The 17,031-nt window shown below is 34.9% G+C and overlaps 1 protein-coding gene across 3 annotated transcripts in view; it reads right to left on the reverse strand.

Moving 5' to 3' along the window:
* LOC149786517 (putative inhibitor of apoptosis) overlaps positions 1-17,031 on the reverse strand; it is a 112,425-nt gene that overhangs the window by 20,585 nt on the left and 74,809 nt on the right. For all 3 annotated transcript variants that reach the window (XM_089977021.1, XM_089977022.1, XM_089977023.1), the window contains exons 2-3: positions 6,829-7,678; positions 589-740 (exon numbers count right to left, since the gene is read on the reverse strand). In XM_089977021.1, the coding sequence (XP_089833147.1) occupies positions 589-740; positions 6,829-7,240 (564 nt within the window). In that variant the 5' untranslated portion in view covers positions 7,241-7,678. The remainder of the gene's footprint in view (positions 1-588; positions 741-6,828; positions 7,679-17,031) is intronic.

Consider the following 17,031-nt stretch of genomic DNA (forward strand, 5'->3'; position numbering starts at 1 on the left):
CAAAACGTGATTTAATGCATTTCTTTCCGATTTTCTTATTTCTATAAAATATTTAACATTTTATGCATATCTTTACTGTTTGTTTCTTTTTTCCTTTCGACGACTAATCGGCGTAAATTCTTGAAGAAGAGATATATAACATTACTGTAAAAGAATGCTTTATCCATGATTTTTCTCAAAATTATATGACAAAATTAAAAATCGTCCAACAACCTGAATATAAGCAATGAAAGTCAAAACCAATTTAGTACACGATGGTGAAAATCTATAATTTAGAACATCCAGAGAGATATCTAAAAATGGTTGGGGATGTTTTGTCTAATAACTAAAGCGTGGAAAACAGAAGTACGTAGAAACATCTGGATAAAAACCAAACAAAGACACATCTGGCTCATTGTGTGCGCAAGCAAGTTATTCACATTTCAATATCACTCCTATATGTACCCATAGATAGGCATGATAACACAAGCCTCACCTTATCTTCAAAAAGAATGAGTTATGAAAATAACGACTATATATATATATATATATATATATATATATATATATATATATATATATATATATATATATAATTTACAAATGTACCTGATAGTCTGCAATCATCCTAGGTCCAAGATTACTCCTCAGATATCCGCAAGAAGGTAACTTCCGGACGTGTTCAACCAAAGGATCATCATTTGGTGAAAGATTGGCAAGTTCTGTACCGCAAAAGAAGCACCTGACTATGGTACCCTCTCCTTCAAATTGAAAGAAGAAACTTTGTATAATACGTAAATAAAACATTTACATGGCAAAAGTGAATTCCGTCAGACTTAATTTATATTAACAAAGCATTTCCGGAGAAAAGGTGGCACACATTTAGCTTTATCAATAAACGAGTGGCGGTACTCATACCTTGGTTCCTGGAGTTCATTAAATATTCTTCAGCAATATTCCGACCCAACTATAACAATGTCATCTTCAAGAATAGTGTGCATTCCGTATTACTTTATATCACCGCAAAGACAACCATGTTGTAGGTCTGATAGCAATATTCGTTTAAATCAGTCATATTCCAATGTCGGAGAGACGTTACAGACTCCATTAACCAAGTTATCGTGCTTGTGATGAGACGTTTTTGTAATGGCTGTCATACTAAACCTGTTCAGTTCAATGACGACAGACTGGTATTTAAAGACAATGTAAGTTATAAACATTTAATGAAAATATTACCAAAGTCCCAAGAGGGAATATAAAAAACGAATTCGAAATGACAAACATTTAGGTCAGGTTTCATTTAAATGTATGTAATACGTAATTGTTCAGCCGGTATTTATTATACTGGACTTGCATGATGATGTAGGCATTAATATCAAGAATACCGACAAAAAAAAAACTAAATCTAACATTGGACCCTTATCAGTTTTATTACGCTATTTTCTTTTAAATATTTAAATTCACTCAATGTATGCGTCAATATCTATTTTCAAAGAGTAATAATGAAAAGAATATGACACCCATTTCCCAGTGACCTTGTCTGATTGCAGTTAGACACAATTCAAAAGCTGCATTCCTTCGCAGATACAATTTTGATAATGGTATAACAAACTTTTGTTGCTCTCCCAGTGTAAAGTGGTGAAAATATTTTGAATAAAGGTACACCAACGAGAATGAAGAAAGGAAGCGCGAGCCTAAACTTGCCTTCGGTGAATACATCGTCATATCGCCCTAAAACAATACCAATACAGTTATAATGATGTCAGATGCAGTGCCCCGTATTTGTCAGATACATCGATATTACAGTGAGAGCGAGAGAGAGAGAGAGAGAGATAGAGAGAGAATTCCCGAAGTTTAATCATTTAGCAAATAATATGATTGTCATTTTCAACTGCATCATCTTATGTCGGCCATTTTCGTACGTATCCCCGTATTAAGAATTGGATGGTCCAGTTATAAATAGAATCCTTGGGTAACATTTTAAGTCAGCTGGTACCAGTGTATATAAAAGCCGAAGATGAGCTGGTTGGGGTTTCTGATGCGTATCGTATTAAGAGCTAGGAGATCAGAGGGAAGCGAGAAACCCAAGATAATAGTGAGGTAATTATTATAATAAGTAGGTTTGGGGTGAAGTGATTGATGAAGCTTTACACTATTCTAACCATGATAAAGATGATAAAGGGACTCTTTGGTTTGTTATCGTGTTCACTTAGTTTCCAGGGTTCGAGAGGAATTATTGAGCTCCGATACCAGTCTTTGAGTAAAACCAGTGTACAGACAGCAAGGGGCAAGATTCTCTACCAAAGCTGTAAATATTCGTTTACGTAAGCCCACTATCATGCAACAGGATGAAATGTAGACAATGCAAACTACCCGTATTTATTGTGCAGTCCTATATATGTGAACAAAGACAGAGATGATTACAATACAAAAAGAAGAAACTTAATCAAGAGTGAATGTATTTTCGAAATCGATACGAAGGATAAATTGAAATGGCGCATAATGAAAATATATGGCAGCTATTGTGCCAGTCTGTACATAGACAATGAATAAAAACATCGAGTTGTGAAGTGTCAAAAGTTAATCGACACGATAAAACAATGAAAAACAACTAAGCTTCGTATCCTCTGCTCCACGAATTTAATTATTTAATACTCAGTTCTAGTTTCGTCCTATCTAAAGTTTGATATTTTGTGGCAATATGTTGCTGGTATAAAGTCTTCAAACCTTCTTCCAATATTATATCAATATGACAGCATGTAGTATTTCCAAGTAAAGTTCAGTTAGACTATTTAAAAATCTTGCACTTTCAATTAATTTTTTTATATCAGCAGACACAATAATTTCAGCTTTTCATCTGCATGGGGAAGTTATCAGCATAAAGTCAAATTTACATTTCACCTGTCCACAATTGTTCCTTCATGGTCCAAAACATCAATAAAATGATGTAGAATATTATTTTCTTTATCATAGCACTGTCCAATGTTTACCTCCAAATACCGAATGTTTTGATTATAATTGTACTCATGGGAGCAATCGAAAATGATAGGCTACAATTATCTTGATATATGATGCAACATCCTTTAAAAAAAGGGACGCGTTGCGAAGAAGAGAAAAGTGCGACCTGGGTGAAAAAATAAAATAGATGATCATACAAAAATCGGAATGAAAACCGCGTTACACAATAAATCAATTAAACTATATTCTTTGGTTAGATTTCTATTGAGATCGTATGGTGGAGTATTCAGATGGTACTCCCGGAGAAAACTCGAGAGCTAAAGCGCCCTAGATTTATCAGCCAATATGATATTTGTTACCCCATCGTGATATCTCTGGTATCCAGGTCGCGCATATCGGCTAATAATCCTGCATTAATATATCATGTTGATGCAGGTGGCTGAGTGGTTTTAAACATTGCCTCTTATAATGCTGTCGAATATAAAAGGACGTAGTTGTTTGGAAACCCGGCTTTAGCAACTACATGTTCCCACTCAAAATATATTATTTTAGTTTACATAATTCAATATTTGTAAGTCTTTCAGGAGGACATGCTTTTAAAGGTTATTAATAAATGTTTTCTAGCAGAGAAATGTTCTTCGTCTTATTGACTCTACGTTATTTTATCGGCGAACTGCTCCTTTGGATATTAACCTAGTGCACGCGAGTTTAGCGGGTTAGGAAGATCACCAGTCAAAAGAACCATAATGTAATTAAAACTCGAGGAATTTCAAAGCAACCAACACGCACTCGATTTTCCCATGCGAACGTTGACGATGATTTGTGCAAGATATAAAATCGTGTAAGACACAATACATAATCAAGAGATTCATCGGAACTTAGTGCTAGATTACCACTAAAGGAAAGTAAGCCTCGCTATCAAATCCCCGACATCACTCGGGGTATGCAATGCTCTTTTATATCACAACATATCGATTTCCCGAAAAAGAAACAACCCACCCTGGATGATTCTGTTCACTTGTGTGGCAAAATCCAATATTTTATTTTAAAAGATCGCTTTATGTGAAGGAATGCATCTTTACTTTATTACACTTGGAAATAAAACACCCTTATTATTAATAATGCTGACGAGAAACTAAATCCGAGTGAAGCAAAGAAAAGATCACAGAATATTTCAACTAGACCAGTTTCGTTTGAGACACATTATAGTTAGGAAATGCACAATTGGCTTTGAAGTAAGTCTGACTGATTGTTAACCATGTGTATTACAGGATTTATTGAAATTCTGAATTGAACTACTTTGTCAATGTGAAGAGAAAGATAATGTTACGTTGAATTGACAAGGTCTATATCTTAAACTCGATGAACAACAGTGATAAAAGTATCATGATTGTGAGCACAGTACCAATATCCAGAGTTGTAGTGGGACTAAGTATCATGTATAGCTGACTAAACGATGATCGAAAAGCTAATAAAACATTATCAACATTATTTTTCTATTTAGTTTCGAATACAGACATGTTGTTTATCTGAACGCGTTGTAGTAATTTTGAAAAAGCAATATGTTGCATATTTGTGTAAAATCTGTTTTAAAGCAAATTACAAATACTGTCTTCGAAATAGCGCCTGACCCTTCATATTTTATAGATATCAACATATGATCATTCACAACTAGTAAAATCGATAACAATACAGCGAAGCTGCAAACCCTAAATAGTATGCTTTTATGTCAATTGCAGCTGTATTGTCAAAGATGTTATAGTTCGTATTCAGTAACACAGACCCATCAAGTCTAATAGTTTGATCCCTTTCAGAGCTAGACACACGGGATTTGCTCTACTGTTTTAAGAGATCTTTTCCGTCTGCTTTCTATAGTTGACTTTCTGGCAACCATGGCCTCGGCGGGAAGGTTCGTCCCAAGTTTATGAGGCGGTTTAGAAAATTTCCAAGGATATATCTCATTTGTAGTGACTACACAGGGAGTGGACCATTACACGATTGGCATACGACGATGGATGGCGACAGAACCTTCAAGCAAACAGTCTATCACGTTATAAGTAAGGAACAATAGCCATATTGCAACATGTATATGCTAGACCCTGAGGCTATTCATTCGCTTCATAAATGTTGCGAGTGTCAGCCTTGCGAACAATCAGTGTCAAAACGATGTGTACACAGCTGGCCGGCCGGCTTATGTTAAGATAGTGTAAGCCGACATCAAAGGACGGATGGGAAGCCAGTTGTATATAACATGAGCATAGGAACCTGTTACTGGTGCCTTATTTGGCTGCGTGCGATTCACAGGTAAGTGGCATGAATTGCCCGTGTTGGGTTCAAAGGAACATCAAGTGGGGGTCGTAAATCCAACCTTGGCAGACTGCCGGGGAGGGGGCAATGTCTGCTAATTGTGTAGACCATGGGTGAATCGACATACACTCGGAATTAAGCAAGGCGTGGCCACCATTGGAATCGCAAGTTTAAATCTAGTGTCTTGAAACTAAAAGTCAGTAATCGCTAAACCATCTTGCGAGAATTACATAAGGAAGTTATAAGCTACTCCGACGTCATTCGAAATTGGCTGGAAACATTGTTATTTTGGGAATTACAAAAGAGCTTCGGACAGGTCAGTGACTCATTTGCTCAATTGTCGCAATCTATTACTGCAGGGTAATTGTACTTTAATTACGTGCAGTACGTATACTTCATTACTAGAATCGTTAGTACGTACAATTACCATCTGTAGGGTTTGATTCATTTGTAGTGTTTGATCTACATGCATATTTTGAGATATGAGCAATGTTTATGTAAATAATTAATATTGTAATTCGCTATTTGGTTAATTTGTAGTAACCTCGTGCATTTATTCGTGTGATATTCTAGATTTGCAAATGTTGAATTGAATTATAACTTTGTATAACGGTTGCAGTGCGCAACATTAGTTAATAAGGGTATTTGACTATTTGTTTATACTTGTAGGAGCATAATGTGTAAGGATATATCAGCGCATAGATATGTGGATATCTGTGTACACTTTGCAGAAATGTAATGTAAAGAAATGCGTCTGATTATGTGATATTGTTCTGTATAATAAGATTGAGAATCTATATATACCTATGTGATGAAATCTATTGATATATGCATAACAAGCAGTTGATACCGTGTAGACCATACCAGAAAGTATGGGTATTTCGATGTCCATGAATGCGTGACCAAAGAAGGTAATGGTTTATCTGATGATAGATTGTCGTTTAGTGTGAGACTGGATAGCTATAGGAATATACTAATGTCCTTGTTTGTGTTCGGACAGGAAGATTTTAGGGACCGGGGTAGCTGTAGGAGACAGAGAAGGAAAATACCCTGGTACAGTTGGTCCCGAGTCTCTGGGAGACAAGAAAAAGAGAGAACGGAAGTGGAAGAAGTGGAAGGGTGAACGACGTGGTTATTGGGCTGAATGGATAATGGGTACCAGTCAAGAAATACTACAGATGAGTAGAAACACAGGACAGGAGGAAAATCTATCACACTAAGTCAGATGATGAAACAGGCCGTTAATTGGTCGAGTGAAAGACGAGTGATTGGGTTTTGAATATTGAATTTCATTTGAAGAAGGACTATCTGTTATTGAATGGCATTAAACTTGTTGTTTCTTTGAGTTTCACCTTTTGTGTAGTCAGTAATTTAACTGTCGGCATCGCTGACTGGGAGCTCGGAGCTTTGCATCTCTATCACTACTTCAATTTCTAACAAAAACCAGCCAGAGTGTGTCTTCTGTAATAATTAAAAATAATACTTGGAGCACCCAACCGCAACCTAAGGTAATCTACGAGACCTTTACACCGTCTTTGTTCCCTACCGACAGCAAGATAATACCTGACATTTTTATCAATTTACCTATGTAATAAAGTCCAGCACCAGCCAACGCATCAATATTGAAGAGCGCAAACTGCTGCCAAGTAGCAAAGGATGCTTGGCGGCTGTTGTACTCCACAAAACCGGGGTGTCGAGGTTGTTGCGAGTGCTCTGTGTCGGATTCACCATTGGATGACACGGTAACTGCTCCAGAATAATGCAATGTTGCTGCATCGATTTGTGGTGAATATAGCAATGAATTTTCTGATTGGTGGTTACCAAAAGAGTTTTGTCGAAAGCTGGAAATTGATTGTCTAGGACTGGATTGACTAGAACCCCCTCCATCCGAATGTACATCTACTCTAGATTGGATTCTACCATTCGGTTGAACCACATTTGCTATACAGTACTGAAGTGGGTACATTTCATTCATATATTCATTGTCGCCTATCATGTAAGTCTTCTCTGACCATGGCTTTAAAGGAATTGTTACTGAATCGCTTTTTAGTGGTCCAGGGTAAACAAGACGAGTTACCCTTTTTCTGGCATTCGTGATAAATGTCTGATGATTCTGAAGATTTCTAAATCTGTAAGAATAGCACTGATCACTGTTGTAAACCGCTGTCGTTCTTCATTTTATATTATTACGTTTGACTTGTCTTCCCTTGGGTTTCTCTTTGGTTAATGTCTAGTTACACGATATAATAATAATAACGTTGATATCAACATGGCTACTTCGGAAACATCCAGTTAGCATTTGTGATGCCGCCCCTCAAAAGATCTCTTTCGCTACATTCCAAACATTTGCAAGCGAGCCCCTAACTTCAAAACTTTCTTGATATCTGATATGCACGTTCCACATCTCCTTGCCATATTCAAACTTTGTAAGATTCTGAAATCAAAAAAGGAGCAAATGTATGTGACGAACCAAGCCGTACTTGCGAGTGCAAAAAGTAACTAGAACATATGTTAATAGAACAAGAATGCTCTGCCTAAAATGTCTTGTACAAATTGTTACCAAATATAAATAAACAACTTAGCAGAAGACAAATTGTTGACAATCAAACTGGCATGAAATTTAAGTCACTGTGACCTACTTTAGTTAGTCTGGAGTTGTAATTATCATAGAATCTAATCTATGTGACCAACAATGTCTGTGAAGCTGGCCTAAATGAAAATTTTCGCCGAAGCTACTGAAGAGTGAAATAATAATAACAATAATGAGGACTTTGTATACCGCCTAATCTTTAGAATCTCAAAGCGCTTTACAACTATAGATAACACCTATAAGATAAGAAACATAATAATATTATTACAAAAACAAACAACATGGAATTAGAAAAACATCAAAAAAATAAAATAAAAAACATGCTGAGAATATTTCAGGTAGGAAACATTATTAGGTCTTTAAGTTTGTTCTTGCTGTCGAAATAAGTGAGTTTTGAGAGCACTCTTGAATGTGATCACTGTGTCTTTGTGTCTAAGTTCAGTGGGCAATTCATTCCACATTGCTGGGCCCTGGTATGCAAAAGAACGTTGTCCATATGACTTTGTTTTCTTGCTTGGAATAATGAGTATACGATTGTCAGAAGAGGAGCGTAAGTATCTTGCTGGTGTGTACACATGGGTGAGGTCAGATAGGTATGTTGGACTAGAGTCCGACAGTGGAACGTAGCACAGAGAACAAATTTTTTGTTTTATTCTGGATCGAATGGATAGCCACTGTAGGGTACAGAACAGCGGGGAGGTGTGCTCTGATCGTGGTACTTTAAGTATCATCCGAGCAGCTGTGTTTTGAACTTTTTGAAGTTTCTGGAGTAGATATTGAGATGAACCAGACAGAACTGAGTTACATTAGTCCAGTCTTGAAAGTACTAATGAACACACAAGTGTTTTAGTGGCATCAACTGAAAGATATTTGCGAATTGAGATGATGTTTTAATTAAGACATAGGAACAGTTTCCTACATTTGGTAAAAACAAATGTTGTACTCATCACGATACATCAACATACCAAGCAGAGCGATTATATGGCCAGTAAGAGATAAGAAACGGACCTAAAAATAAAACTTACTAGAAGTTACATTAGCACGAATGTAGGCTCTAGTAATCTAATTTTGGCAGGATTGCGTTGCTCCTAATATGACGCATCTAACAGAAATTAGCCTCAGCTGAATACATAAACAATATGTGAGAGGAAAACGTTCTAGCGTGATAAATTGTAGCGTATCTGCATCTGAGAATTAGCAGTCATATTGATAAGTAATAATGAAATTATATAACAGCGGATAGGCGGAATGGAAACGTTGGTCGTGCGAATTTGCATCGGTAGAATAAAAGATCCACCGGCCCACATCAAATTGGTGATTTTTCTGTTAATGTGTCTGTTAAAATTCAGTGGAACTTTCCATGGAATTTCAGCTAATGAGCTTTTCAAAATAACTTCAGCGTTGCATTCTACAGTTTTAGTGGAGATGAAGCCGTTGGCAAGCGCCTTTGTAGCGAAAGTGCGGTGGAATTCCTGCGGTACCATGCTGTTAAGCGAAACAGTCAGTTTAACTGAAGTATACATTTTAAGAGGAGTTGAAACAGTTCATCAGTTTTAAAGAAGCGCTGTAGTGGTTTAACATGGAGCATAATTGAAACGATGAATTCAGCGGAGTTTAGGCTTAAATCGTCTTTGAACTTGAAGTGTGTTAGCGGTTTTGAAGTGGAAAAACATAGTAATTGCAGCTTGAGCCGATTTCGAACTTATGCTTCTAAGAATAACTCCAAATCGAAAACATACATCAACCAAGATAATTAACATATTTGTTTAAAGGTTATAGCTACAAGCGAATATTGTATCTGATAATCATGGCCGGCGCCAGACCCGGCCAGACTATCTGGCGCCCTAGGCAAGGTTAGATTATGCCCCCCCCCCCACCGGAAAATATCAATTTCCAAATTTATAAACAACAAAAAAATATTTAAAAAATGCGCTCCCCTGAAATCAGCGCCCTAGGCGGCTGCCTAGTTTGCCTATATGGTAGCGCCGGCCCTGCTGATAATATATATTGAAAGGTACAAAGGAATTTCAATATCAACCTGACAGTATCAAACATAACAAACAAAATATAATTACAAGTGAAATTTGCCAATGAATACAGCTGACATTCGTGAAATGAAAAAGCCTATATTCGCACATACTGTTACGTTGCCAAAATGACCAACATGTTTTCTTCAGTAAATACAATATGAAATTCAACCATAACATGAATTAAAATGCAAAAGAAATTGACTCTCACACAACGGTCATGAATTTAATAAAATGCGATGATTACCAGATTTCCTTCACCACAACTATAAGCTCATAAATAACACATGCTTTCATAAATAACACTTGCTTTCATAAATAACACTTGCTTTCATAAATAACACTTGCTCTCCTTTAAACACATTTTTGCAAAAACAAGCCATAGCAAGCAGTCTAAAATATTACATCTTTTAGAATGTAATATTCCTTCAGCTTGAACTGTTTGTCCCACTCTCTTGTAGTTTATGCAGCCCTATAACATAGCAAATAACATCGAATTCCTTTCTGTGTCACCATATATGCCTAAACTCACTAAAAACAATTTCTCTTTAGCTCTCCTGCAAACAGTACTTTTTTATTTGCCCATATGCATATCTGAGTATAATATCAGACTGTCACATCAGACTAATGATTTGCAACATTTAGTGATTTAGAAACGATTTGCATTGTGAATGGTACTGTGCTTTAAAATGACTTGTTTTGAAAATCATATGTGATGCTATCTCTCTGCGCTTTTCGGAAAAATATTCGTATTGGTGTTAAAGCGAGATATTAAGTCACTAAGGGTTTGTATCCGGTTTTCTCTTTCCCGTGCGAATCTGTTGTTTTGTTTCTTTTTCTCTTAGATTCAATTCAAAGCATGATTTCTACTGAACTTTTTCACCGCGTCGCTTCAAAAATCCCGAGATGGTTCTCGAAAAGCGATAATTTGGTAGATACTGTGTCCGTCCTGAGATAATTATGAAATCAATTATCTTTTGCCAAAGTTCATGTATTTATCTCTTGAGACCATATTTACATGGATGCGTATTGCACAGATACGTTATTAGATCATACTTGTTTGAATTTTACGGTTTCTATAAAGCAGTAATGTTGAATGCGTTACCATTTACTAGCACTTGTTTAGAAAGTATAATTATAATGCAATTTGTCATTAATGCGTCGTTTAGTTGGGGGGTTTTTATATTTTAATTCCGCACTAGAAATGTATTTACAAAAATATTGATCAGGCACCTAAGCATTGCATATAGGTCCATAAAACATTTCGGAAAAGTTTGAAACACTCTTAACATACAGAAAGTATAAAAATAGGATCAAAAGCAAGGGCAAAAATGAATGTTTTATGTCATTACTTCCGGTAACGTAAGACTCATGAATGAGTCGTGAAGTAAAATGATCAAAATATGATACATATCAGTTGCTACGTTTACTTTGATCTTAAACTAAGTAACGAAAAAAGAAGAAAATCAACAGGTTTTGTAAAACTTAACAAATAATTTAATTCTCTAAATCATAAAATGAAAATTTAAAATGCACTTACATCATTATGAATTAAATCCAAAATAATCCTAAACGTAATATCACAATTCCAAAAGAACAGAATGTTCCGAATTAAGTACAGGTCTTGAATGTAATGATACCACCAATCTTGACGAGTCACAATGACATTGTCCAGAATGTCTTAGAATGAATTCACAATAATCCCCAAGCAATATTATAGTGCAAAGTCAATGAACACTTCGAATTTCTAATCAATAATCCAGACAAATGTTTCCTCTCTAACACGTCAATAAATACTGCTGCAGAATGAAAAAAAGAAAAAGAAAAGGAATAATTGTCATTTCTCTCCTTGTATACATGTCCACAACTATATTTTTCAATATATCGCCATTCTATATGTTTCATAGATTTCACAGTACTTCAATCATCTAATCAGAATATTACTCCAAAATGGTAAACAATTTCTTTCTATTAAAACCATCTAAGGTCATACTCTAGAACTCTTACCCAAGTTAACACCCTAATTATAGCTCATTATCCTACAACAGAATCTACACTCATGAACAAACATTAGCTATGAAATTGTTTATAAATGATCATTACAATCTATATTCATGGACAAACATTAGCTTTATAATATCTTGTTTATAAATGATCATTACAATCTATATTCATGGACAAACATTAGCTTTATAATATCTTGTTTATAAATGATCATTATAATTTAAGCTCTTGGACAAAAATTAAACATAGCTATACATAATAAAAAGAAGTGAAAAGACCGCAATGTGATACATATCACTGAAGTAATAGAGATCAAAATGTGATAAGTCAGTGAAAATCTTTCTTTTATATATTGGATAACTCTTACTACAGTATATTTCTGGCTAACGGGAACGTAAGACACTTGAAGAGAGTGGTGAAGTGTAAAATCGGATAAACCTTCACCACTAATGCTTAATATGTAGGACAACAGAAACAGTAATGAATGAGTAATATATATTCCCGAAATGTAAAACAAACTACTATTGAAATTGGAAAACTGAACGAGTATCTAAACACTGAAAAATTTTCATCGACAAGCATTCCAAATGTCGAAACGTTTGGTGTACATTTAACGGTATACAACATTGATAACAGGCTTTTGTCTATTTTAATCAAGATATATATATATATATATATATATATATATATATATATATATATATGGTATAACGGTACCAATTGCGCAAGTCCAGGTGGGCGGAGCTTAAGGTGTATGGAACATTGTATTCAGAATTAAAGAACAACACTAGCTGTGATTGGTGCATTATGTAAGAGTTGTACTTTCTGTTTGGCTTAAAAAAAAGTTGAGCCTCTTGGCAACATGTGAGTTTGTGTTAATTTCTATCTAGATCATATTTTGTATTTTTTATGATTTTTTTAAAATATGGTACACATGGCTGAAAATGTGCTTGTTGTGACTAGATAACTCTTACCCCTGTCTAGTTCCAGTAGAGTTATCTCTCTTAAATGCAATGGAGTACCTGGTTATGTCATTGCCAAATTGACAATCTAGCATTTTTCTATATGACAGTGTGTGACATGCATGCCCAAGTAGGACAGAAAGTATATTTATTTCACAAAACATTAGCATTGAGGTATATGGAAAAACAATTGGTACCGTGATACCTAAAGGAAAGAATAGCCTCACAGTGTATCCATAGAAACGCATACATGTGGGCGGCATTTATGAACTATACTAGTTTGATGTAGGAAAACAAATGTGTGCTGAACAGTTTTGGTCAAATATTGAAAGTTCTTTAAGAATAAAATGTATGAAATCTTCAGAAAATAGCACAAGACGGCTTTGGATGGGGACTTTTGATAACTATAGCTATGATATATATAGACTTGTGTTACCTGATGCCTTTATGTATGTGCTGTTACCTCCTAGATTTGAATGCATGCAACAAAATAAGTTATGTGAACATAATATAGTTGATTTTGGCTAAATATTGGCTATTTTACCTGCAAAAGATGAAAAATCATGTGTACAAAAACAGCTATCTTGTTCTTGTAAGGCATGCCATAAACAAGGATAGAGAACACTCTAAGTACACATGTAGATAGATCACTTGTACCATGTGGGATGTTCTGGCATGAGTAATTTTTAGGTAATTTATTAAGGATATGGTATCCCTTCCCACTTTGATTTGAATTGTCCTGCTCTAATTGTCCTTTTTTTATTATAAACTTTCCAGCTTTGAAATTGTTCATGTAGTTAGTTCAGTTCTCTTGCATTCCCTTTTGTTGAAGTAGCAGTGAACACCAACAAACAAGAACAGTTTCCTTAAGTCATCATTTCCCATTGGCACTTGTTTAAGCCCAATTATAATCTACTATTGACTTTCAATTAATCCTATTTCTTTCTGTCAAGCTGCTCTTGTGGAATTTCCATGTTTGGTCCAACATTACAGAATGATAACCATTTTAGTCACACAGTGTGTATTCATTCCATAAAAATCCACACTGTTCTTGAAACTTTGCATCCCATCGCAAGAATCCAAATTGGCATGAGATGATATCTGCATGGTTATGGAAGGCTGCACTCTACATGCCAGCATTGTAGAAAATATGAACTATGTGATATGAAAGAGCTGCATCATCTTAGAAATTAAAATTACATGACTCTTGAGGTCTCCACTAAATATAGGAGTTTAAATGTTAGGTTCTCACTTTATCAGTAATGTATTTTGAGATAATTTAATTACAATGAAGTTAATACAGGTTGTTGATGAACTCATCTATATTACATGGATAATGTATTAGAGGTTACCACACCTTATGTATATCATTCAGTTATCTCCCTTACACCAGTCATAACATTTCAAGGAAATAAAATCTCACATTTTCAGTGACTGGTTATGAAAATAAAGAGAAGATTTGTGAAGTATTATATTAGCCCTCAATCTTGATGCAAATGTAAGTAGAATCAATTTAATAATTTCTCACAGTAAAGTTTACAGGTTTAAAAACTGATAAGGTATGTTCTGCTTGGATTTGAGATCAGTTTCTCTCTATCTTATGCCAATTATTATTAAATTCCTATGTAGAAGAAATATACTTTATATGTATCTATATTATTTAAATTATTCACCCTTTTATATTAGATGGAAATGAACACAACTTCACTTGAAATGTGGGTACCTGTAAGGGATGTGATAGCACAGTTGCCTTTGGGCTGTCCTTGGACCTGTTGGGCCCTGCCCCATATATTTGTCCAAGGTAAGGTCATCAAACTTTCACTTCTCATTTTTTGCATTGCCGATTTTGCCTCCTTTAATTCCTTTATCATAAGCTACCTCTCCCTTTTAGATAAACACTTTCCTCCTGTTTTTAACTCCATTTGATGTGCTATACTTAGTGTTTATATTTGGCATTTTTTTGTATTTTATTCCCCTAATTTCACCCCCAAATCCAACATAACCACTTAGAAGCTGTGATTTACTATATTTTGTGACTGATTGGCTTATTGAAACAATTTTATTCACATTACAAAGGAGGGAAGCTTACTATCTGTGTTACAAAGAGGATGGGTAGGTGGACCTTCGTGTGAGGACTGGTGGTTAGTGACCTCTTATATCTGCAGATAGTGTAAAGTGGTCAAAGCTTATACTTTATAATAAGATTGGGTCATGTCCACCTGTCTCTGATGTTAAGTTCTGCACCTACCAAACAAATATAAATTCCTTTCTTTTAGGTGAATTGTACATTTTGAAGTAGGACAGGTACATACTATTTGGTACATTGACCTTTGACCTAGTTATTACATAATATGACATAATGTGATTTATCCCATATCACCTATGTGAAGTTCAATAAGTGCTGATAAGAATAAGATACAACTCATAGTTGAAAGAATTCATTTTATTTCAAAAGATGATTTTGATGGTGAAGCAAAAGTTAGAAAACAATAGTTCAAACAGCTCAATGACATTTCTATACACATTCATATAAGACATAGGTTAGTACCTCATCAAATTGTTTTTCACAAGTGAGACTAAGTATATTTGTTACTTATACAGTCCTGAACTATTCCGCAGATTATTGGAAAAATTAAGGTTTGCTATAGGTATAACGGTACCAATTGCGCAAGTCCAGGTGGGCGGAGCTTAAGGTGTATGGAACATTGTATTCAGAATTAAAGAACAACACTAGCTGTGATTGGTGCATTATGTAAGAGTTGTACTTTCTGTTTGGCTTAAAAAAAAGTTGAGCCTCTTGGCAACATGTGAGTTTGTGTTAATTTCTATCTAGATCATATTTTGTATTTTTTATGATTTTTTTAAAATATGGTACACATGGCTGAAAATGTGCTTGTTGTGACTAGATAACTCTTACCCCTGTCTAGTTCCAGTAGAGTTATCTCTCTTAAATGCAATGGAGTACCTGGTTATGTCATTGTCAAATTGACAATCTAGCATTGTTCTATATGACAGTGTGTGACATGCATGCCCAAGTAGGACAGAAGGTATATTTATTTCACAAAACATTAGCATTGAGGTATATGGAAAAACAATTGGTACCGTAATACCATATATATATATATATATATATATATATATATATATATATATATATATATATATATATATATATATATATATATATAGCATTATATTAACACAAAATATTAACGTAATTAATTTTAAACTTTTTCAGTGTTTTAATTATTTTTCTCATAAACGATAGACAGATGTTTTTCAATTATCACTCTGAATCGATTGAGTCCGCCTGAAGCACCAATGCTGCGTCTGCCATAACATTACTGCGAAGCACCGTAAACAAACTGAAATTTACACTGAACAGTGAAATGTATGAAATATGGAGTTTTATGCCTGATGTATTTTGCAATATAAATGAATGGACTGACGACATGAAAGAGTGGCCAAATCTCGTGTACGATGACATTTACAGCTAGTTAATCTCATCGAAATCAGTAGATGGAAAAAAATGAAGAACATAAAAAGCTTACAAAGTTATGATTACTTTCAGAGCTTAAATGTGGTTTCATATTGTAATTCAACGAGCTTAAGAAAGAAATTATCATGAAAGGAGAAATACGATTTAAATAATCGATTAAAAAAAGGGTAAACAAAGCTTACGTTATTTATACCATGGAGGAGCTTGTTGAGAATGGGTGGTGTACATGTCTGGTGGGAAAAGGACACTCGTGCAGTCATGTCGCTGATTTGTTGTGGAAAACTGAACATGCTGTGAGACCCAATTTTACTAGGGTTAGTTATACTGATAAGGCAACTAAGTGGAGTAGAGTTACGAAGAGAAATGTTGAACCGAAATCCCTTGCAAATATTAAATTCAAAAAGCCAAAAGTGTTGTCAACCCCACTCAAGATTACAGAAGTAGTACCTGTTGCCTGAATTACACCATTTTATTTGACAAATGCAGAGTTTAAAACCGCTTTTGACAATTCACCACTTAAAGTGCCCCAACAGTGTATCTACATTTATTCAGTTTATTTCTTGGTAAAAGAGATTATATATTCAAAACACGAATGTAAAAAATCCGATTGAAAAAATTTCAATAATAACTGCGTGGGAGCCTACCTAATATCGCGTTTGCACCTGTTTACGATCATAACCGAAGGCAACCGCCGACCACTTCCGG

This window comes from Sinohyriopsis cumingii, chromosome 12 (genome assembly GCF_028554795.1).
Source record: "Sinohyriopsis cumingii isolate HCF-2022 chromosome 12, ASM2855479v2, whole genome shotgun sequence".
NCBI lineage: Eukaryota > Metazoa > Mollusca > Bivalvia > Unionida > Unionidae > Sinohyriopsis > Sinohyriopsis cumingii.